General features: G+C 42.9%; 2 protein-coding genes across 8 annotated transcripts; one reads left to right on the top strand and one right to left on the bottom strand.

Moving 5' to 3' along the window:
• Positions 1 to 563: 563 nt before the first annotated feature.
• On the bottom strand, positions 564 to 14,311 carry usf2 (upstream transcription factor 2, c-fos interacting). Of its 7 annotated transcripts, none has more exons than XM_083646272.1 (11): positions 13,684 to 14,311; positions 12,890 to 12,933; positions 12,531 to 12,631; positions 11,405 to 11,518; positions 9,866 to 10,028; positions 7,606 to 7,693; positions 7,259 to 7,303; positions 5,627 to 5,685; positions 5,224 to 5,318; positions 4,482 to 4,610; positions 564 to 2,681 (listed from the first exon to the last, which is right to left on the bottom strand). In XM_083646272.1, the coding sequence occupies exons 1-11, from the start codon at positions 13,719 to 13,721 to the stop codon at positions 2,592 to 2,594; spliced, it is 966 nt and encodes a 321-aa protein (XP_083502398.1). In that variant the 5' UTR covers positions 13,722 to 14,311; the 3' UTR covers positions 564 to 2,591. The 7 variants fall into 7 exon arrangements, with proteins under 7 accessions (XP_083502398.1, XP_083502396.1, XP_083502395.1 ...); XM_083646270.1 differs by having other exon boundaries at positions 5,206 to 5,318; XM_083646269.1 differs by having other exon boundaries at positions 12,531 to 12,661.
• A 1,903-nt stretch (positions 14,312 to 16,214) lies between these two features.
• LOC310785064 (lamin-A-like) lies at positions 16,215 to 21,859 on the top strand (the record flags this gene model as incomplete). Its single annotated transcript, XM_083646057.1, has 7 exons — positions 16,215 to 16,459; positions 17,142 to 17,481; positions 19,940 to 20,047; positions 20,145 to 20,264; positions 20,728 to 20,784; positions 21,048 to 21,246; positions 21,669 to 21,859. Coding segments are annotated over 7 exons (1,260 nt in total), but the record flags the coding sequence as incomplete, so codon positions are not given.
• Between the last annotated feature and the right edge of the window lie 1,470 nt (positions 21,860 to 23,329).

The following is a 23,329-nucleotide window of genomic DNA, read 5'->3' on the forward strand; positions in this document are numbered from 1 at the left end:
GTTTAGACTAGATCTTAAGGTTTACTGTATCTAGCTCTAGCCCATATTCCTCTACTCAGGGGTGTCTAAACTCAATTTCATCCCGGGCCACATCAGCATTATGGTTATAAAATGTATCTAGCCTACTTATCATATTACATAATTGCCTCTGATTCGATCATTCGTTTTTAGTAATAACTTAATTCATAACTTGCTCTGAAAGCAGAATTATAGGAAAAATAATGGCAGACAACTAGTAGCGTACAACTATTAGAACTAACTAGAATTGTATTGCGCAAATTGTATTCTTTTTTCAGCTCTCGCAGCCCACGGGCCACATGAAGTGAGGTGGCGGGCCGGATTTGGCCCGCGGGCCTCGAGTTTGACACACGTGCTCTACCCAATCCAGCACTCCTATCCCCTTCTGTTTGTCTAATGACAGACAGCCAATAGTACTGTAATTTATCCAGGGAAGATGTTAACCCTATTTCACAGCTGCCCTGTTAAACCTACTCTTCTGCTGTTCTCCTGCCACTGAGCAACATAACTGAAACACATATAATGTAATCAATAAGAAAACAACGTCCGGGTAAAAACATCGCTGTTTTATTGTAGTATCAGAATTAGTCATGCCAGTGGTTAGATTCCATGCTGCGGTCGCTTTCAGTGTAGACAAAAATCTGGTTAGTTCAAAGTACTAATCTCACTCAGATCCAAATCGCCCTCAGCAGCACATTCGTGACCATGGTCCTTCTGCAATCTTCTGTCTTTACATTATGAGCAGCAATGGTTCCCAAACTTCAACAAGAAAGATCTGAGAAAACTGAACATCATCATCACCATCAAAAACGCTACCTCAGGTCTCCACTAGAATGCGGTTGGACTGGCGAGCCTAAAGAGTTTGGCCTCAAGCTCAGAGCAGCAGACACACGACTGAACGTCAAGACTGGAAAAAAAAACAAAAAACAAAACGCTGCGCTCCAATTCAGTGCATTAAATCACCTGATATGACCTTTAACAATAAGATACACAAAACAAACCTTGATTTAATGCCCGATAAAAAACGATTTACGTCGTATGGGAACTCGTTAGGCATTGCACCTAATAGGGGGGGAGGGGAGACACAAAAAGAGATCTAAACTCTTTATGTCAGAGGTTTTCAAAGTGGGAGGCGGGCCTCCAAGCAGTTTCAGGGGAGACTCATTGAATGGAAGTTGAAAAAATATGACATTAGTTATTAAAAGGAGATCTCATAAATGTGTGTGATTTGGTTTCAGAGGTACAGTAGTTTTGGGGGAATTTTGAGTTTATCCCACTTTCCCAGATTCAGAACAAATAAATGCCTTTATGGTGTTTTGTTTATGGTTTTTTGGTGTAGTCTGAAGTGTGTCAAACAGCAATATCAGGCTACCTTGACTCAATTGTTGAGTGTCTATGGGATCAACTAAGTAACATAATCATGATCCCATAGGCATCCAGGAATTGAGCGCGGGGGGGGGGGGGGGGCTCCTTTTTCCAAGCTTTGTCTTGGGGGGGCCCACAGTCTCAGACTTTGAAAACCCCCTGCTCTATGTGAAGACTTGGATGAGTTTGAGAACCAATGCCAGTGCGCTGTCCCAAATACCTGAGCTATGTTAACGCCTAAAGTCTCCGCAAAGCTTCTATTACGTAAGGCCTTGCACTAAAAAATGAAACCTGCGTGCCTGTCTTATATCAAAGCTGCTTGCGCGTTGACTGGCAGGGAAGTCTTCTCGTTGTTGAATAGACCGACATTGGACCGTGTTTTGTTTATAAAGCGTGACCGCGAGCTCCGCCGGGCGCTTGGGAGTGTCGACGTCGAGAGGCAGACGTTGGGGAAAGTAACGTTTAACTGTACAGCGGTCAACTATACGCACATGGTCCTATGACAGTAAAACTAGCCTTAATAACGGTGACAAGCACTGACGACGATGGATCAAAGTACCTGATTTGCTTATTATTTGTTCGTCGTCTATATTTAATGGGGAGGAAATGTAAAAAGAAAAATCAGCCATCTGTTTTTGCACTTGTCTCTACCGCAAGTCTTTTCTTTCTGCATGCACGAACATTGAGGACTAATAAATTAAAAAGGACAAAAAAAACGAATGTTTTTTCTCTCTCTCCATTCATGTCACACTTAGTAGTTTCAAACACAGCAAATGTCAAAGAAAGCGAAAGGAAAACGGAACTGCAGTAGAATAAAAACGGTGAATTCTGAAAGATGTTTTTGTTTTTGGTTGAAGTGAAGCCTCCTCTCGTCGGTTCATAATTTAAACAAAACAACAGAAAGCGCTGGGTGGGCGTGGAGCGGTTGGTTTTCCTTGAAGCAGGTGAGAGGTTCAGTTTCAGCTTTTCGGCCTTCCAACAGCCGGAGGTGGAAGAAGTCTTGTCAGTTTGCAGTCCTTCAATGTTCTTCTCTTCTCCCAGCCTTGTGTGTGTGTATGTGTGTGTTGTCCAATTTCAGATGCAAATTGGACATCTCTCTCTCTCTCTTTTTCCTTCCTGTCAGTTCTCTTTCCTCGTATTGTTCGGGCGGGTGGGAGTACGCGACGTTGTGTTTGTGACGCTGTGTGTCTAGTCCATCAGTCCACAAATCACTGTGGCGTCGCATCCCCGTTGATTTCCACGCCGTGCTGCTGTAGCTGCGCTCGAAGAAGTGCGTTGTCGTTCTTCAACTCCTCTAACTAGAAAAGCACACAAGACAGATGATTAAACACTAAGAGGGAGAAAAGATGGAAATTCATTCTCAATAGAAAAAGGAGAATTGCGATATGATCTATATTTTATTCTACTGTAGTAATCTTGCTTGACCAGTAGCCTGTACTACGAAGCTATCTTAACAGATCCGCGATAAGTCCCTTTGATCTGGTTTGACTGAACAGGATCAAAGCTATCTAGTTAACCGATACTACGACGCTGGTTTTCTACTCGATAACTGAAGCTGGCTTTATCTGGGATCTGCCTGCGCACGCGCACGTTTTTCGCTCGTGCACAGGCGCGCGTCCACGCGAAAGAGGTGCGCTAGCCAATCACATTATGAACAGCTGAGTTGATCCACGCCCACACCCATTTCTACACCCATTTCCTCATTCAATGAAAGCGCAGTGCGTGATCAGAGTTTTAGCGGATATTTAATGTAACCTATGTCAGAATGAAAATCCGCGTTGGATATAATCTGCTGAAGGACTGCTAAAGCTGCCGCTTGTATTCACATCAGTCATTTGATTTACTTTGATCAGCGATTTCTGTCCCCTAAATGTGTAATCTTAGCCTATAAATTTCCACAATCTGTAAACCTATTTAGACCATAGATTTAGAAACGCATGCTCAATGAATAATGATCTCTATCACTCATTATGTGTGTAGTTGCACTGATCGAATAATTAATATATAAAATAATGCTGATGCCTAATATAAAAGAGAAAACTGCTGAACTGAATTGAGACGATGCGGGCATAGTTTTCATTGATAAAAACTAGCCTATTTTTGCTCATATATTGGCATACAGCCTACAGGACACAGTTCCAGCTGAAACATGCAAGAATTGCCTGCATATTTAGTAGCCTATTGGGGCTATCCCATATTTATCCCATATCTATATTATATGTAGGCTATAGGCTTTTCTGGCATGTAGGAGAATAATCACCCTCACTCCATTTGAGGCTCCGTGTATGATATGCGCTGCGTGATTAATAGTGATCATATTTCTCCACGCATCGTTGAGCTGTTAAGACATAAAGTGGTAAGTAGGCTTAATTTAATTATGTAGCCTACAGAGCCACAAATGTTTTTCTTGTTATATTCTCAGTTGACTGCAATCTATTTTTCATATGGCGATCTTATATGAACGGTGAGTGACTCCAGAGAGCCGATTATATGGGTCTGTCATGGATTTTGATCTTATCCTCTGAAGCTAACCTGGTCGCGACCAGGTTAGCTTTGCAGCGGCAGTTGCCATGGTGATTGAAAGTTAACTTGCTTTGTAGTACGGCTAAACCAGGTTTAAACTCAAACTTACTCGGATAAGGCATTAAACTAGCTTCGTAGTACAGGCTACAGCTCTCCTTTGACATTCTATTATTTATTTACACTTGGTTATTGTAATGACATTTCTAAACTGCGGTTTACACGCTAGCGAGCAAGTGCTATCGCTAGAAAGATTTATGGCTCAGGAATCAACATGATTCAGTCAGCCAGACTTTGTCGTCATCCCCCAAAAGAAAAGGTTAAACATGCGGATGGGATAAATCACTGGCAGAGGAGCATGGGAGGTTAACCTGTTGTCTCAGCGGTGAAGCTCCCCGATGTCAGGTGAAAAGAAGCGGCCGGCAACTGCGCATGTGTCAAGAGGAAGCATGGTGCTAGTCTACAGCTCTCCCCGGATCGGCAGAGGGGGTGGAGCAGCGACCGGGACAGCAGGGGGAAAGATTGGCCAAGTACAATTGGGCAGGAGAAAAGAAAAATCAGAAAAAAAAAATAATAACCTGTTGTCTCAGCAGCTCGTTGTCCACCTGGACTCTCTCCACCTCTTTGTAACTCTCCTGCAGCCGCTGGTTGCTCTGTCGCAGCTCCCGGATGTAGTCGCAAGCTTTGGACAGGATGCCTCCTTTACTCTTGACGGACATCAGAGAGCAATACTGAATGACCAACTGGCTTCATAACCACTCATTACTTCCAAGTATTACTCATTTTTCTTCTAACCCTTCCATAACCCACTCCCATCGCTCAGTTAACCTTTCTCAAGCCCCTTCGATCCAGTGGTCACATCAGTTGGAAAATTTTCAAACAGGCATATTGCTTTTACACAAGACAACTTGAGATGAACAGCTGAGTCTTACCAACTGGAAAGGCAGAGCAGCATGTCGTTGCCTGATACACTTTCTGCACACCTGAACCTACTTTTGACTGGGATTGTGAGATCATCCTAGCCTACGGTTGCACTTTGTCTTTTCAATGCAACTTTTAGCATCCGATTTTTTTTTTTATCTACGAGGATAATAAAAGGTACATACAAAATATAAATACAATAATGCATAAACAATCATATTGAATATAGAAATGAGCGGGGAAATAATGCTGACAGATTTAAATAAATAGACATTTGGAAGATCCTTAGAAGCAGAAATCAGAAAGTGTTACTGTAGTTATACATCGCTTCGTGTAAAGTGAATGTTTTTTTTAGGAGGATGCTATGAGCACTGTATTTACATCTGTATTTAGACTCACGGCTCCGGTTTTAGTGCTGTCTATATTGCAGTCAGGGATGATTTTTGACAGGGTGACGATCCAGTTGTTGATCTTGTCTCTCCTCCGTCTCTCCACTGCAAAGAGAGGAAGAAGCCTGTGCTAACTGTGCTTTATGGATCTTTTGCACAATAGAAAATCACACTTTTAAAAGAGCCATTTTATATTAAATGCAAAAAAACAAACAAAGGCATCTTTAACCGCTTTTCAAATGAAACTCTTTCATGCCCCCCCACCCACATATGCACCAGTAATACCTGTATATATTATCTGTATAGCATTTTACATGGGGTTGTAAATATACAAACAATCGGCAAAAACAACGGTATAATTTGATTAACACAATTATCCCCAGTGATTCACAATAGCAGTGAGCAGCACATACCTTCATTGTGCTGTGCTCTTCGCCTCTCGTCCCTCGGCGCCCGCGGACCATCCATCTTCCTGCAGAGACAGGAAGAGGAAAGCGATATTGGAGAGGCCGACTTTCTCTAAGTCCATTATGTTGAGGCCACGCCCACCACTCAAAACAACAATGAAATCACGAGGGGGAAAAGAGATTTCTAAACCATGTGAGATCATGAATATTATTAACTACATCAAATCTGTGACTCCGTTACACCTAAACTAACATCCAAATAAATAAATAAATCACATATTTATGAGTCATCAAAGGCATCGCTATCGAGACAAAAGACTCATCTCGTTGATGATGAATCCACTGGTTGACCACTAACCCAAAACTGGCTTTGCTTACATGCAGGAAGAAGAGCACTGTTCCTATAACACGGTTACTCAACTGATCTGGTTTGAGGTCGACGCATTGCACACCTCATTCGAAAGCGGTTGAGATGTCTGGCGTCCTCTGATATTAACTAGGTCGCTGAGTCATGCAAACATCTGACTCCCTTTCACTTTTGGCTTCTGCCGTCTGCACACAATCACACTCTGCGTTTCGGAAACCACCTCCTGTCAACAGGAAAGGTGTCAGCGTTTCTCTCACTACTACAGACATAAACATCGCCTCCACCTGGAGTAGAAGTAACATCCGTCAGACAGGGAGGGAGTTGGCAGCCGTCCAATGACACATTTGGACAGGAATATTATTATTATTATATTGTTATCTGGTTTATTCATGGGAACGGGGAGGCTCAATCACCAAATATCAAAGGTGCATGTTAACAGCTTACCGTGGATATGATTTTTAACTAGCTAGGGCTGCAGCTAACAACTACTTTCACAATTGATTCATCTATCAGTTGTTCTTTCGATGAATCAAAAATAATGACAACTGCCCATTACAAGTTACCAGAACCCAAAGTCATTTGTAACATTTTTAGCCTGACCACTGTCTGACCAGCAGCAAAAAAAAATCATTTTATAATGATACGAAGAAAGGCAAGCAAATGTTAGCATTTGTGCAGCTGCAACCAGAAAATGTTTGGTATTTTAACTTGATAATTGTTGATAAATGACGACAGCAATTCATTGATTAAAATCTAAAAACGATCACAATAGACCCTTCTCACGGGGGCCATTTTGTGTCGAGAAGCCAGGGTAAACACAGGTGCAAGCAAAACACTAATGAGGGTTTCCAACTTCCATGATTGGGATTTGGAAACCCTCATTAGTGTTTTGCTTGCACCTGTGTTTACCCTGGCTTCTCGACACAAAATGGCCCCAGTGAGAAGGGTCTATTGTAATGTTTTAATTTTTCTGTCAATCGACTACTCGCTTCAGCACTGGCCTCGGTAACGGCCGGGTTTACTCTGTGCGTGTAAGTGCAGCCAGCGGCTCTAAACGTGAAAAATCGCCACACGGGGACGCTGAACAACACCTAGCACTGGTCACGACTAACGAGTCACCAAACTGTCTGTCTCTACCACACATGATGGGGGGCGGGGGAGGGGGGGGGGGGATGCGAGTCACCAAACGTCTGTCTCTACCACACATGATGGGGGGCGGGGGCGGGGCAGGGGGGTTGCTTCTTCTTATGGGATGTGAAAGATCTTCTCACCAGTTTGAACTGCCATGCTGCAACATCTCGCTTTCACCAAGGTCTCTGGGGATGGCAGGTAAGTGGGACAGATTTCGTTTTTTTTTCAAATGTCGAATCTTTTGAATGATGAATATTGTTTTTGTTGTTGTTGTTTTTTTTTCTTTATTTTTTACACACAATCACAAACCAATCATGCCAAAACGGGAAGGAAGAGGTAAAGGGATAGCCAATCCACTGTGGAGTTTGCAGGGGTGGGGGGGGTGGGGGTGGGGATGAGAAGTCGGCCGCAGGACGAGGCATTGTGGCGGTATGGAAATGTTGAATGAACTGGACACAGGGTGTGCGACGCATCCGAGCATACTCACGCAGTGAAGGTGTGCGTGCGTGGCGCGATGGTGCGAGGCGACGCGGTCTGCAGCACGTCAGGGGGGCTCATCATCACGTAAAACTGACCTGCGTTCCAAGGGACGACAACAGATGTTAGACATTTACGTCATTGGATTTTTTTTTATTTTTTTTACCAATCAGAGATGCAGACAGTCAACGACACAGAGATGCAAGAAAAAGGAGAAAAACTGTAATTTCTCTTTAAAGGATGAGGCCCGGTGTTTTTTTAACGCATCGTTTACGGTCAACAAATCGTATGAAAATAACAAAATCAGTGACGATTTTGTTTTTCCGACAAGTCTCGCCCATTTAGCCGGTGCCCAATGCATATATATATATATAAAAACACGCTGCTCTGGGCAGCGTATTTCATCATTACGATGCACTGGGCACCAAACAACTTCGTACGCTGACCGTAAACACGTTTGCTATGGAAATTAAGTCGTTCCGTAGCACTGAAAATAGTCCCCGGTGTAATGAAGAATTTGTCCCCATTTTAATTTGGTAAGAACTACAACAGCCTGACTTTTCATGTTAAGTTAGCATTTTTTTTCTAAGATTATTTCTGGGCATTTTACCTTTATTTGATGGGACAGTAGGCAGACAGGACAAATGGGGAGGGAGAAGGGAGATGACATGGGGCAAAGGACCACGGGTCGGATTCGAACCCGGGTCGACTGCACGAGGGACTAAGCATTTGTGGTACGCGTTGTACCAGGTGAGCCATCGGGGCACCCCAAGTTAGCCATTTTTTAACACTGTAGCTTAGGGCTGGGTTCAAAAAAATCGATTCTCCGATTTTTAATCGATTTTTATTTTAATCCTCGATTATCGATTCATATGTCCAGAGATCGATTTTTTTTTTTTTTTAATAAACAGGCTAAAATATTATGCTGTGTGTGGTAGTTGAAACATAGTTTCAAGTTGACGTTTATTTAAGTTTGTAGTTGAAACAAAAACAAATACTGTAGGCTACATGAATGAAAATGTTTGATCATTAATATCTACTTTTAGAAATTATATAGGCTGAAATCAAATCACTGTGCATAATTGTGAAAGTGTCTTTATTGACAGATGAAAAGGCTGTTATTTACCCTTTGTCACCACCTGGTGAGTAAATATATGTGTAACTAAAACCATTAAAATTGACAACAGGTCTGCAACTTTTTTTCCCCGGGTATCTACTTGGCTGGTTGGGAACCCCTGTGTTACATAACTGGACATGTAATTCAGGGTACAGATCAAAAAACATTTTGAAACATATTGAAATCGATCGAATCGGAATCGAATCGAAATTAATCGATTCGCAACCTTGTGAATCGGAATCGAATCGATTCTTGAAATTTGAACCAATACCCAGCTCTACTGTAGCTATGTCTTTGTGAGCTGTATTTAAAGTGTTTTTTTTATCCAGGGTTCATACACATTTTGACCAATGATTTTCCATGACTTTAAACCAAATTTCCATTACCAAACATTTTCTCTGCGTATACATAAAAACATGAGTATGACATTCTAAATTTAAAATGTCACTATTATTAACACATTACAATAATTGAAAAAACGAACATCGTCAGTAGTACTAGGCTGGCTTTACACTGTGAAACTTTCAGGCAACTAGTTGCAGGTTGCAAATTGCATGAAACAGTTTTCATGAAACTTGACATTTAGCAATTCAAAAATAATCAAGGTCTCGTGTAACACTTGTTTCACTAAAACAGCAAGCTAGATTGGTAATGTTTCATCTGTCATATTGTTTTTCCTTTTCTCTCTCTTGCTACAGTATATTACGGTATCAAGTTGGGAGTAGGGATGCAGCGGTATGAGTTTTTGGCGGTATGATAACCTTGGACAAAAATACCACGGTTTCACGGTATCGCGGACCTTTGTGTTATTGTAAAATCTGGCAAAAAAAATATATAGATTTTTTTTTGCCATTGAACTAAATTTATTTTATTTTATTTATTTCATCTAATTAATTTGATGTAAAACTAAAACACATAATATCAAATAAATGCTTATCTTTTGTCAAATCGGATGGACACTGGACACAAATGATTTGACCATTTACACCTGGCACTAACATGCGTTTTCTGTGATCAGATTGCAATCTGATCAGTTAGTGCCAGGTGTAAATGGCCTCATAGAGTCAATGTTGATGCGCTCACACACATACACGTGGGTGTGTGTGTGTATGTGTGAGCGTGGAGTTAGGGTTAGCGTTGGGGTTCTCCTCACCTCCTGCCTGTGTGAGCGTGGGGTCGGTGGCAGCCTGCACCGACACGGCCGTGGCTGTTCCATCGCCGACGGCGGTGGCGGGGAAATAGGCGAAACGCGTCTCTCCGCCCACCGTCTCCCCCGCAGGGCTCCCTCCGTTACTGAAGGGGTTCTGGATGACAGCCTGGCAGCGTAGGGAGGGAGTCGGGGACAAGTCAAAACACATGTGAAAGACCCCATGGAATGGCATCTTTACTTCCTTGATTTGATGCATTTGGGACATAATGCAGCGAGGGATCATTTTGAAATTAGGGATGCACCGATATGAGAATTTTGCGCGATACCGATAACCGATATTAACATTGCTGTTATGGCGGATAACTGATATTTACTGATGTTGATATGATCTGTATAAAAACACAAATCTGCATATCCTGAAAAACACATGTAAAGGTTGAATTTGAAAAAGTAATGCATTTCTTTATTCTTTATTTCCAAAACATTTGGAAAAGCCCATAAATCATAGATTTACCACATTGTGACACAATGACATTTGAAATTGACTGACGTTTGAGACAAGTTGGGTCATAAAGGACTTTCTGCGGTTGAGCCGGATGAGTGAGGCCAGTGTTGAGCTGGTTGTGGCTATCAAGTTGAGGCTAGCAGCCACAGAACAGAGCAATCACAGCAAGTGAGACACTAAAGAACACGTGGCAGAGAAGCCCTGTTGACAAACACAATGAACTGAATTGGTTTTGGTTTTAAACTGCTGATTGGCTGTTGGCCGCTAGCCTGGGTAAACCCAGCCTCCAGATGGTTAGGACCTGTAACGTCATTTGTTTTGGACCTGTCAATATTGCTGGTCGTGATAGCCTACTGTTTGAGTCGCCTGGCTCTGTGCTGTAGTAGTAGCCTAGCCAAGCCCGCTGGTCTCTCACGACATGTAGAGCTCAGCTGTCCTGTTGTAAATGTGAACGTGCGGCACCGCAACGACTTCATATGACATGCTATCTATCTGCCCCCAACCTCCCCTGTCAAAATACTCTGACACCTGTGACCACATCACAGTATTACTGTGTCTGTATTAGGGCTGTGAATCTTCACTGGCCTCACGATTCGATTACGATTCAGAGGGCTACGATTCGATTCGAGTACGATTATCGATGCATCTCGATGCATCTTAAATCGATGCATCACTTTTTTCCGCAATACATGATTTATTTTTTCTCACTTTCTTTTTTCTCACTGTGTGGCTACTTTTAAAATAAAGGTGCATTTGGAATTGCATTGTATTATGATCCATAATTAAAATAAACAACTGCATGTACTTCCATTATATTTTATTTGATTATTAAAAAAAAAAAAAAAAAAGATTTTTGACATTTGTGAATCGATGCAGAATCGTGCACGTCCGCATCGTGATGCATCTTATAATCGATTATTTTTGACACCCCTAGTCTGTATGCTGCTTGGCAACCATTCTGTTTATGTCGCGGCTGAGGGACTGATGATATAAGATGATACGTTGATATAATAACTTTGAAGAGTATATTTCCTCACCTGTGCCACCGCCTGAGGGGCTCCAGCGAACGCGGCGGCGGAGACGACGCTGACGGCTCCGTCTGCTGCTGCCTCTAACTGGTCGTCTGTCACCTGGACCACCCGATAGGTCACCTGAGGACAGGCAGGGGGGAAGGGTTGAACACTCAAGAGTACCAGCACTTTGGTATATTTAGTAGCTTGTTTACTGCACAGAGTTCTGGCAACTCGTCATTCCTGTTCAGCTAAGAGATTTTTCGTGGCAGATCCCATTGCAGTCCCTATAACTTCAGCCAAGCATGAAGGACTTGTCTGCTCTCTTTTCCCCACTTCAACCCTCTCTGATGTTTACACCACATTCAATCCTCGGCCAAGATACCGAGGAAGCATTTCACCTCATCTGAACTCTGAACATCTGACGTTTCATTTTGTTTGATTTTGTTATGCTAGGCTAGCTCTGCTGGCCATCAGCTGTCTACATCGTTCTTCTTATTCTCATAAAACCTTGCGGATGAAGTTTTCACCCGTAACAAATTGGACTAACACAGCTCTCTTGGTAGAGGACCAAAAACAAACGGTGTTCTTGAAATCTGTAGGTAAGGAAGTGCTAGCTAAGAGGCAGGAGACGGGCAGGAATTATTTCGGGAGCGCTGTTACTCTCATAACACTGTCTTCTTGTTATCGGCGGCTGTAGCTACCGGTAATCGCTTTGGATAAAAGAGGTCGGTGGTTCGATCCCCGCCTCCTCCAGTCTGCATGTCCAAATGTTCTTGGGCAAGATACTGAACCCCAAATTGCTCCCGATGGCTGTGCCAGCACCCTGCGTGGTAGCGTGCCGCCATCTGTGTATGAATGTCTGTGTGAATGTAACTACTCATTGTAAAGCGCTATATAAATGCAGGCCATTTACCATCACCTGGTAACAGACATGAGGAGAGTAAACTAATACCATACTACTACTAATACTACTTCTATTAATATTATTACTAACACTATTACTCCTGTACTACAACTATCAATGCTACAAATACCACTTCAACCACTATTACTCCATTACTACTATTAATACCACCACTACTCCAGCGGTTAGAGATTTAAAACACGCTGTGTCAAAATGTTCCTCTGCAGATGAAAGCTGCTTGCTCACCTGTCCACCGCTGTTCTCTGTGCGGAACTGGTACTGGACATTGTGGTCTGCGAACGCAGCCTGCTGGACACTGGCGATGGTCACTGCAGTCTGCTCCTCTCCTACAACACACACACGTGCATGTTTCAAGGCTGAGACCATAAAAACAAAACGGGTGTGAGTACAAAGTAACAGACTGACACTGTGCTCAAAGTAGGAACTGGACAAGGATATTGTAGCAGGATTAAGCAGTTATGACTTTAATGTCTCTATTTTGCAGGAGTCTTTACTTGCATTGCAGATGTTTATTTTTTTTTTATAAATAGAAGTTTGATTGTTCTTTTTCACTTTCATGGAGCAAACAATAAATCGGTTCTTACCTTCCTGTAACTGGACAACCTCTTCTGCTTCCTGTTTCTCGTGACTGAAAATGAGGAGAAAAATAAGACCATTTCAAACCTGCCCCCATAACACACATTCACATCAACTATCAGCAGGCTCTCAAAAATCAGCTAGGGCTCAACAGCGCCCTCATGTGGCGGGACGAGACAATAACGTGGAATACGTAAAGTAATAATAAGCAAAATTGTGCATGGAATTGTGACATAATTCATTAGTTTGCTAGGTGCAACTTTCAGAAGAAGTTTCCAGTATTTGAGAATTAAAATCCATGTGTGGTTTGACTACATGGCCACACTTGGAGAGACACAATTCCCAAATAACACTTATAAAATACTCACAGCAACGCCTATGCTAGCGGGGTTAAAGCGTTATTTTAGCATGTTATTAGTAATATTAGTATGCAATGCGTAATTTAGAGAGCCAATGCATTTGGATAACGTTATTAACTCTGTTATCCATCAACAACAAAAAACGCCTTTGCTTGTATGCAATACAGCACACGTAATGTTACAACTCTATAAATAAAAAAGGCGCTTATTTTGCGACAAATACCCTCATGCGGGCAGATGAAACCGAAATACAGGGCAACAACAAACCTGCACATTCATTGACCAACCGTGGTGGGAATAAAACAATGCAACAAAAAAAATCTAAAAGTTATTCACAACCACTGAACAGCGCTTAATATTGCGTTGTTGCGTTGCAGGGAGAAAATGGTGACTTTGTCGGGCCAGGCAGGCAGGCCGCTGTGTGGAGCAGGAAGCAGCCTCACCTCGTCGAGCTGTCCAGACTCTGCTCGAGCATATCCATGAAGGGTTTGGGTGCTTTTTCAAAAAGCGACGGCGATATTCACGACACTGATATCACGGAGATGGAAGTGCTGATCACGGGGACAAACACACGGGTCATGTGAGAAAGACAGTCCAGGACACGTGAGGTAGCGGCCGGGCAAGGAGGTAAAATGGAGACCGATGCAGAGAGAGAGGAGGGATCCGTCTGCGTCTGTGCGTAAAAGCTCCGTCTCTTCGCTGTTGTTTATGCGGTTAGATAAGATGGAGGCGGTGGGGCAAGAGCGGCGAGGTGAAGCTCGGTCGTTTCGTTCATATCAGACGGATATCTTCTCGATGGATGCAACAAATAGACGAGTATTTTTTGTTAAATTCGAGGATCGGGAGTCTTTGACTGGTTTTTTTCTTCCTCGGTTTTATTGTTCCCCCAACGGCCTAGTAGGCGCACAGCTGCTGTTATCCGCAGAGCCGCAGAGCCCAGAGTTGCGCCTAATAAGACACGGAGTGGAGTGGACTTATTTCGTACTGTGTGTGACAATTGTCATATTTTATTTCTACTGCGTTTGCTGCTTTCTTGCCTTTTCACCAATTCTAGGATCCTGCCATGCACCATTCACGTGACTCTTTGGAATGCAAAAATAGTTGGTTGTAAACGAAGTGGCATCTTTTGATCTTATTGTACTATTAAAAACATTGATACGCGTGGATTGTTCGTCTGTTATTGATTGAAGCGGTGCTGTCGGTATGTTCGGCCAATCTTACAAGTGTATTTATTACCATCAGTCACATTGCCAGCCTCAAACAGCGCTTTTTTCCAAGTATTTTGCCCAGGTGACCGCAGAGATCCAATACGGGTTTTCCCACAAACCACATGACAAAAAATGCTCCGCCGTGCCATAAACCAGCGCACTCCGCGTAAATCCATTGTGTTTTATGACCGTGTTGTTTGGCCAGCACTAATAGCACCTCATACTCGCATTCAATCGCAATGCTTTGTTGTAAATTCGACCCACTAACTAATCGATTTGGAGAACAGTTGTTGTTGCCATTCTGCAGCTGAAACCTTTCCATGATGATATATTCTGCTGCCGTTAGGAGGTGATGTTGAGTCTTCTATCACTATGCTGATGCCTTCAGTGGGATTTGTGTCAAGACAAACCAACCATTCAGATCAGATGATCAGAAGGGCTTCTTTGTAAATAGTTGTTCAATATACTTTTTTTTTAATCTTATGAGTTATCTTGCATTGCAAAATAGCAATTGTGTGATTTTCCATCATGACAGGCTGAGTCACTCTCACACAGCCTGTTGAACTGTGTGTCACCCCTGAATTAGCCTACTACACATCAGCAATCATATTACAATTTATTTATAGAATACACTGTAATAGAATGTCCAGAATCCAGAAACATCCAGAATACAACACATTATTTACATCTAATCATAATGCACATTGCACTTAGATTAAGTCATGTTTATGTTTTTGATTTACACTGTAAAGTCATTATGGCATACAGAGCAGAAACTAGAGTAGAATAGAATGTCTCTTCTACCCCATTCCAGAATACAAAACAGACATCAGTGCACAACACATTGTACACATCAAAATATAATGCACATTATATTTAAATAAACAACATAGCCTATATATAATCTAGAATAGAATGGAATCTAACTTGATACTACAGAGTAAAACAGAATACATTATACACATCAAAGCACAATACATAAAGTCCACATAAAACATTCACATATTTACATCACCTTATACTGGAAAAGTGTGACCAGTGTGGTTTGGGCAAATTAGTCCAATTCAACTTTCAGGCAATAGATTTACTCACAATTTACATCTTTTTTTCTATGGTATCATGTGGTACTACTGTACCCTGTATCCCTTTGGGGATTTCTTGGGTACCAGTCGTTCTTTGAGTCTGCACACTCATTACAGAGGGCCAGGGATGAGAGAGAGAGAGACTACCACCCAGTGCCAAACTTGAGGCCAACCTCTCTCTCCTCCTCCCATCTCATTCTTTCCTATATGGGCACTCACATGGATTTTGAGACAGTACCTTAACGGACTGAACACTGTCGGACGAGTGAGAGGAACAAAGATCACAGGACAACTGAGAAAATATCAGAAAGATCTTCTAATATCCTCTGAGCATCGTCATTGTCTACTTTCAGACCTTCTTTAAAAAGGTAAATATCTCCATATACATGTATATGCATGTGGCGTCTTATGTAAAGGAACTTTGCTATCATTTTGGGTGGAGTTGATAACCCCTCCCATGTTGTCCCACTGTTCATGACTTTTGTATTTCTTTTGTATTTCTTATCGGATTGCAATGAAGGCATTTGACAGAACGTTTACAGATCGCCAGATGCTATTTATAAATGTCACGTCACACAATAAATCATGTTTGAAAGAATATCTCGCTATTGACTGTGCTGTATATATATATATATATATATATATATATATATATATATATATATATATATATATATATATATATATGCCCACTGGCTGGCGGCCCACGAGGCGAAGATCCGCGACCTGGAGGAGGCGCTGTCCCGGGAGCGGGACACCACGCGCCGCCTGCTGGGAGACAAGGACAGAGAGATGGCCGAGATGAGACAGCACATGCAGCAGCAGCTGGACGATTACCAGGAGCTCCTGGATGTCAAGCTGGCCCTGGATATGGAGATATGCGCCTACAGGAAGCTGCTGGAGGGAGAGGAGGAGAGGTGCGTGGCCTAGTGGTTAGAGACTGTCCCACAATCTAAAGGTCACAGGTTAGAGCCCTGTGTGTGCATCCGCTGAAAGCCATTTATCCTGTTGAGGTGTCTTTGTACAAGATGCTAAACGTCTACTGCCCTTTCATTGTGAGCTGCTTTAGATTAGTCAATTAATAGAGTAATAATCTGTGACATTTTCATATGAATAAATACAGTATGTCTGTTTTGCTACTCTCTGTTGATTCTTCTTCTTCTTCTTCTTCTTCTTCTTCTTCTTCTTCTTCTTCTTCTTCTTCTTCTTCTTCTTCTTCTTCTTCTTCTTAGTTTCTGGTAGCAGCAAAGCAGTTTATTTGTATTGAATAGAAGAAGAGTGGGTTGTTAGCAGGGTTGTTAGCAGGAGCAGCGATAGCCACCATGGCTGAACAGACAAAGAAAAGAGCGCCACCTACAGAAACTCAAACTGCATCAACAGAAAATCCAAGGGAGAAGATGTTACACACATGTTTGATTGGCAGGTGAAGTGCAGCAGCGCAGAAACACCACAGCAATGAATGCTTAGCAACAAAGATGGAGACAAAAAAAAGAAACTCTCACAGATTAGAAATTAAAATGCTTAATGTGTGTATTATAGATGAGAACAAACTCAAAATGAGTCGTGGGCTTGTGTCTGCTGGCAAGTTGGGTCCCAATGAATTGACTCAAGTTCTGGAATGAAAGAATCAGCAGCACCTTCTCTGCTGCTCACGGGTCATCATGTCTTTCCCTGCAGGCTGCGTCTGTCCCCCAGCCCGCCCCCCAGCAGAGTGACAGGAGGTCGCTCCTCCTCCTCAGGGACGCATTCCCGTACGGTCCACTGCAGCGCTCAGAGTTCCTCCGGCAAGAGGCGACGCCCCAACGACACCGACAGCGAGGCGTCCAGCTTCGCGGGCGGCGCCGTGTCCCGGACACGCATCACCCAGCAGGCCTCGGCCAGCGGCCGCGTCACCGTGGACGAGGTGGACCAGGAGGGGAAATACGTCCGGCTCAGCAACAAATCAGATGAGGTGAGAGGAGGAACACGGTGGGGGGGGGGCAAATGTGTTTGAGAGGGCAAATTGTGGCAGAACACTTGCTTTATTTCCCAGTAATTATCACTGTTTGCCCTTGAGCCGCTCCATGCTGCAGTCTGGGGGGGAGGTACATTCATTACAGCTCCAAATCTAGATTGGCCAGCAGAGCGTGACGTAGGGCTGCATCCCCCAAAAGTTGGATCGCCCTGAAGTGCTCTCGCCGTACGACCTCTGCGTGTTTGCGTTGCCCGCTGCCGGAGCCTGTTGGACTACCCCCATTGACTATGAATGGAGCGTGCGCGCGGGGGCAGGCCCGCGGGAAGTAGGGGTGCTGCAGCACCTGCAGCACCCCCTAGATTTTTTCCCAAAAAAAAAAAAAAAAAAATGTTTTTTTGTTTTTTTTACAAATGTAATTAAAAATATTTTGCAGTGCACTATGTTCCTTTCTTGTTTAAGAATGTTTCGGGAAATGAAAATGTAGCCTATTTAAATAGAATTATCAACAATAACAATCAAGGAAGTTACATGCTTGTAGGCTAGAGAAGAAGAAGCGCGCATGCACGCACATGTTGTGTTGAACCAACCAACAACCAATACGAATTGTTTAATCTGGCAATAAAGAAATGTGAACTTGACATGCTATTTTAATAGCCTACTCAAAAATGCACCTCCCACTATACAGCAAAGAGAGGAGTCAATGTTTCTTGATATATGCCATTCAGATCAGAATAATTAGTCTAGTCATTAAGTTTGCTGATAATATTTCTATCATGTTAAGTCTGTGTCATGTTAACTGGTGTATTCAGAGCAAATAGGGAGATATAGAGCATTATCATCATGCTATATACCGTAAAATACCAATTATTAGCCCGGGCGTTAATTGACAAAATATGTAGCCAGACCCCGCGTCAATATGGGACCTGCGGCAGTTTGGGACCTGCTTTAATTATTTTTGTACAAAAATATTGCTCAGCAAAGATTGTAAATAGTATGAAATTGTTTATTTAAACCATTTATTTTAATGAGTTGGCTACAGCACCCCACACGATTGCTTGTCTATGGGGAGAGCCGCGCCTCCCTCTCAGCGCAGCAGAGCACATTGCATGCCAGTTCTGGCCTGTACATGAAATCAAATAAAATTTGAGCTGAACTGTGACCTACCGGTATTTACCACTAAACTTTCTCCGCTGAAGGTGAGAGAACATGATCATCATGTGAGCAGATTATTTGTTGCATGCGCTGCCTCCTCCGCTGGCTGCATGCCTGCCTCCTCCGCTGTTCATCACTCATGGAGCACCCTCTTCAGTAGCGCACATGTGAAAGTGCGGTGAAATACCAATTAGAAGCGGACTTCTATGCCCGCTGGCAGGGAAATATACCATAGGCACATTTCTCAAAATAATTATTACACCAGAGATGTCGGTTTTTGTGTATAAAAATCTTCAGGAAATGCCTACACAATTTTCAGAATCATCAGATGTTGAGGGAAAACGAATTTTGATCAGCAAGTTTCGTGCATGTGTTTTTTTCCCTCGTTGTTCCCGTTTCCTCGTTGTTCGTATTCTTCATCCGATTTTTCTTCTTCGTTGTGTTTGGGAGATGCATTCAACAGGATGTCGCAAAGGTAAAAAGAAAACATTGAAAAAACTAACCGGGCGTCAAATTGGGACCTGCTTTTATGTACAAAATATGTATCCAGACCCCGCTTATATATGGGACCCGCGGCAATTTGGAAGTCGGCTTCTAATTGGTATTTTACGGTATCTCCCTCTTTGCTCTGAATGAGTGAGGAAAGGAGAAAATACTGAATAATTACATCACAACAGTATCCTAATGTTGATTTAAAATGAGATATTCCTCTAAATATGGCAAAAAAATGTAAAAAAAAAACCGCCCAAATTTTTTTCGGCGGGGCCCTTGCGGGCCCCACCGAGAGTCCCTTCCTCCCAGCACCCCCTGCTTAAAATGACTTCCAGCGGCCCTGCGCGGGGGCCAATGCGAGCGTCAGATTGTATGTGAAGAAGTAACCTCAGAGGCTGCAATAGAGAAGTGTCCCATCCCCCCTAATTAAGACCCTGTAGATTCACCCTCATTGCCCAAATGACATTCTGGTGTCAGGTATGGATATTTCTCTGCTCACAGGAAGAGCAAAACATGGAATCTTACATGATTTCGTTGTTTTCAAGTCAGGCCCCCCCCCCCCCAACTTCCATTTGGAGCCACCAACAGGCAAAGTTACGAAGTGCAGCTTTAAGGCCCCATCATTCATGGATACAGTAGCTGCTGAAGCTGCTGCATTTCTCACTGACTTCCCCAGCCCAGATCTTTACAGCTATTTTGTGGAGCTTCACACAAAAATAATTATGAATTATATTATAATAATAATTATTATTATTATCAAATTAACTTATTGACTAGAACAACTTATCCAACGACCATATTTTTCCTACAGGAGCAGAATCTGGGAAACTGGCAGGTGAAGCGGCAGGTGGGATCCGGTGCAGCCATTACCTTCAAGTTCCCTGCTAAATTCACCTTAAAGGCGGGCCAGAAGGTCACGGTAAGCTGGCGCCTTTAATCAGCAGTGTTATTATACCCCACACACACAGTGATGAACTACAGTTATGGATACTTCATCTGTTCTGCATGGCCGTCAGATCTGGGCCTCTGGTGCCGGCGGTAGCCACAAGCCTCCCTCTGACCTCCTGTGGAAGAACCAGCCCTCCTGGGGCACCGGAGACGTCTTCCAGACCACACTGATCAGCGCCAATGGAGAGGTATTTCATTGATCTATCAGCTGAAGAAATATATTCCTTTAAATAGATACGTAACATAACTGAAGCAACATATTCTTCTGAAGAGAATGGTAACACAACATCTGCCATTTGCTGGATACTTTTATCGTAAGTGGCTTACGAGGGCTACAATGCCAGTGTGATGGTCTTTGCATTGAGCCCAAATGAACAACAATCAGACAAAGAAACTCTAAATATCATCTTGGAATAGTACTCTAATGTAGTAGTGTTGTTGTTGTTGTTGTTGTTGTTGTTGTTGTTGTTGTTGTTGTTGTTGTTGTTGTTGTTGTTTTTTGCCTTTTTGTTTGAATTTACCAACAATTTTCCATGGCACACCTGAGGATCTGTCATGGTGCACTAGTGTGCCACGGCACAGTGGTTGAAAAACACTTCTCTAATGTTTTACAGCATCGTATCTTGTGATAAACATACGTTTTCCCCCCAGGAAATGGCAATGAGGAAGGTCACTCGTACTCAGTTTGAAGAGGATGATGATGACATGGTAAGAGAAACGACATGGCAACGAAATTGTATTTTCTTTGCACATTTATTATTAATAGTGTCCCATACTGGTCTAAATGCTGCTTCAGAAGCATTATATTCATATTCATATTCAGTATTGGTGAGCTTAGTGAAAATCAAACCCCTAACACCAGCAGAGTTCAGCCCCCTTAGTTGCTGCTGCATTGAAATATTATCAACTGCTGAATCTGTCTCTTTCTCCCTCTCTCTCTCTCTCTCTCCATCTTTCACTCTTCTCTCCAGGTGGCCCACAGCACTTGCGGGGACAGTGAGTACAACCTGCGCAGCCGATCGCTGTTGTGCGGCTCGTGCGGCCTTCCTTCAGATAAGTCCAGCAGCAGCGCCATGTCATCGCCCGCCCGCTCCGTCCGCAGCGGCGGGATCTCCGAGGGCCTGCTGCCTCACTCCTATGTGTTCAGCACCGGCACGCCCCGCAAGGTGGGTGCTGCTGCTACATGCAACGGAAATATGACTTAAGTGAGGGCAGTGCATTCCGTTTTTATGACATCATTAGAAAGGAAGGGGAAAATCCAGCTAGTTTTTGAGGCTGATGTTTGAAAAAATACTTTTATTGGTACTTACAACTTATTTCATGTTTGTCTGGGTTTCCTCCCACCATCAAAGACGCAGCAACACACAGACGCTGTTTGTGATGTGGTCACAGAGGTGTGTGTTTAGAAAGTCTTTTACAACGGCCAATCATAATCAAGGACCAGAACTATCCATTTTATTTAAAAAAATCCATCTAGTACACAGCGATGAGGTGATCTAGGTTCATAGTCCAGTTTATCTGTGCATGTTTACTTTAGTCTGTAAATATCCCTGCTGTGCTGACTCCATCCTTGTGCCTCCTGCCTCCCACAGGCCACTGCATGGTAGTGCGGGAGGGCCTGACCAATCCATGGATCCCGGACAACTGGTCGTGGGGCGGCGTGGCATCGGACCACTGCCCGGTCATGGCCGAGTTCTTTGTGGACGTGGCCCCCAAGGAGCTGATCAGGCCCGGGGTGGCCGCGGTGGACAGGGGGGACACTATGTCCAAACACGAGCGGTGACGACAGGCACAACAGAGACAAACGGACACATAGCGCCAAACAACGACATATCAAAAACTGACTTGTTGTCCTGCTTACAAACAGCTCATCAATAACATCCCAATTGGACAATTTCTAAGACTGCGCAGAAATTGTTAACCTGACGCTGCCAGATCGATGAGTTTGCTTCAAATATCTGAGGTGGATTGTGAATTTGTGGAACAATGCCGCCCCCGTCTGGTGGAGTCAGGCTAGTACAACAGTGGTGGAGGAGAAATTATTGAGGAAACAAAAGGTGGTCAAGCTATCAAAGTTAAATGCCATGTTCAAGAAATGTGTCTTTGAAACAGAATAAATTGACATCTCCTCCTACAAATCTAGTTCCTTAAAAGTGAGACTACAAAGGTCATATCATTTTCTGAAGTTTCAGAAGTTATCAAGACATTACTTTGTCTATGTTGAGGATTTGACACCACATGAAATGATCCAAGATGAAGATGCCAGAGCTGGATCATCTTTGTCATCAGCATCGTCATCATCATCAGATGAAGATGACACGAGAACAATTGAAACTGAGGAGACAAATGAGACAAGACTGTTGTTTCATGCAGCCATGACACTGAGAGATGCTATAGTGGACAAGTGTAAAACAACCCCTAAACTCACATGGCCACCAACAGCACAGCAACTTACAATGTCAGTGTGTTTCAAGTGCTTTACTGAAATATTTGGACCATATAATGATAATACAATTATCTCAACCTTAAAAGGTTACATATAGGTGCCAAATGTTGCATACATGAATGCTTATACTTGTGTGTATACTGTTACTTTATACAGAAATTAGAACCACTGATCCATATACTGCTGTGAGTTTAAAAAACAACAACACTGAGGCTGCTTCAAGTTTGAACAAGACGCCCTCTGGTTTATTTATCCACAGAGAGAACAAAAGCGTCAAACACGCAGCACGCACTTCACACGGCCACTTCCCTTTTCACTCTTCACACCCTCTATCAGATTTTGAACAAACAGCACATACATTGAAAATGAACACAGTAGGCTAGGGACAATGGAACAGCTTCACACTGGGACTGCATTTAGTCTAAAACTTTGACCACAGACTGAGCAGTTAAATGGCTTCTTTCCTGTGTGGACAAGCATGTGTCTCTTCAAGTTTTCATTTCAATTAAAACTTGACTGAAAATTTAAATTGCTTCTCTCCTGTGTGGACTAGCATGTGTTTCTTCAAGTTTTCATTTTGTCTAAAACTTTTACCACAGACAGAACATTTAAATGGCTTCTCTCCGGTGTGCCTTCAAGTTTTCATTTAGACTCAAACTTTGACCACAGACTAAGCAATTAAATGGCTTCTCGCATGTTACCGAGCCATGTTAATATGCACAGCACAGCAAATTCAACAACATTCAAAATCACTATTTTGGTATGATGTTCTGCACACACAACACACAACAAGTAATATAGCCTGAA

Source organism: Poromitra crassiceps, assembly GCF_964638095.1.
Source record: "Poromitra crassiceps genome assembly, chromosome: 11".
In the NCBI taxonomy this organism is placed as follows: domain Eukaryota; kingdom Metazoa; phylum Chordata; class Actinopteri; order Beryciformes; family Melamphaidae; genus Poromitra; species Poromitra crassiceps.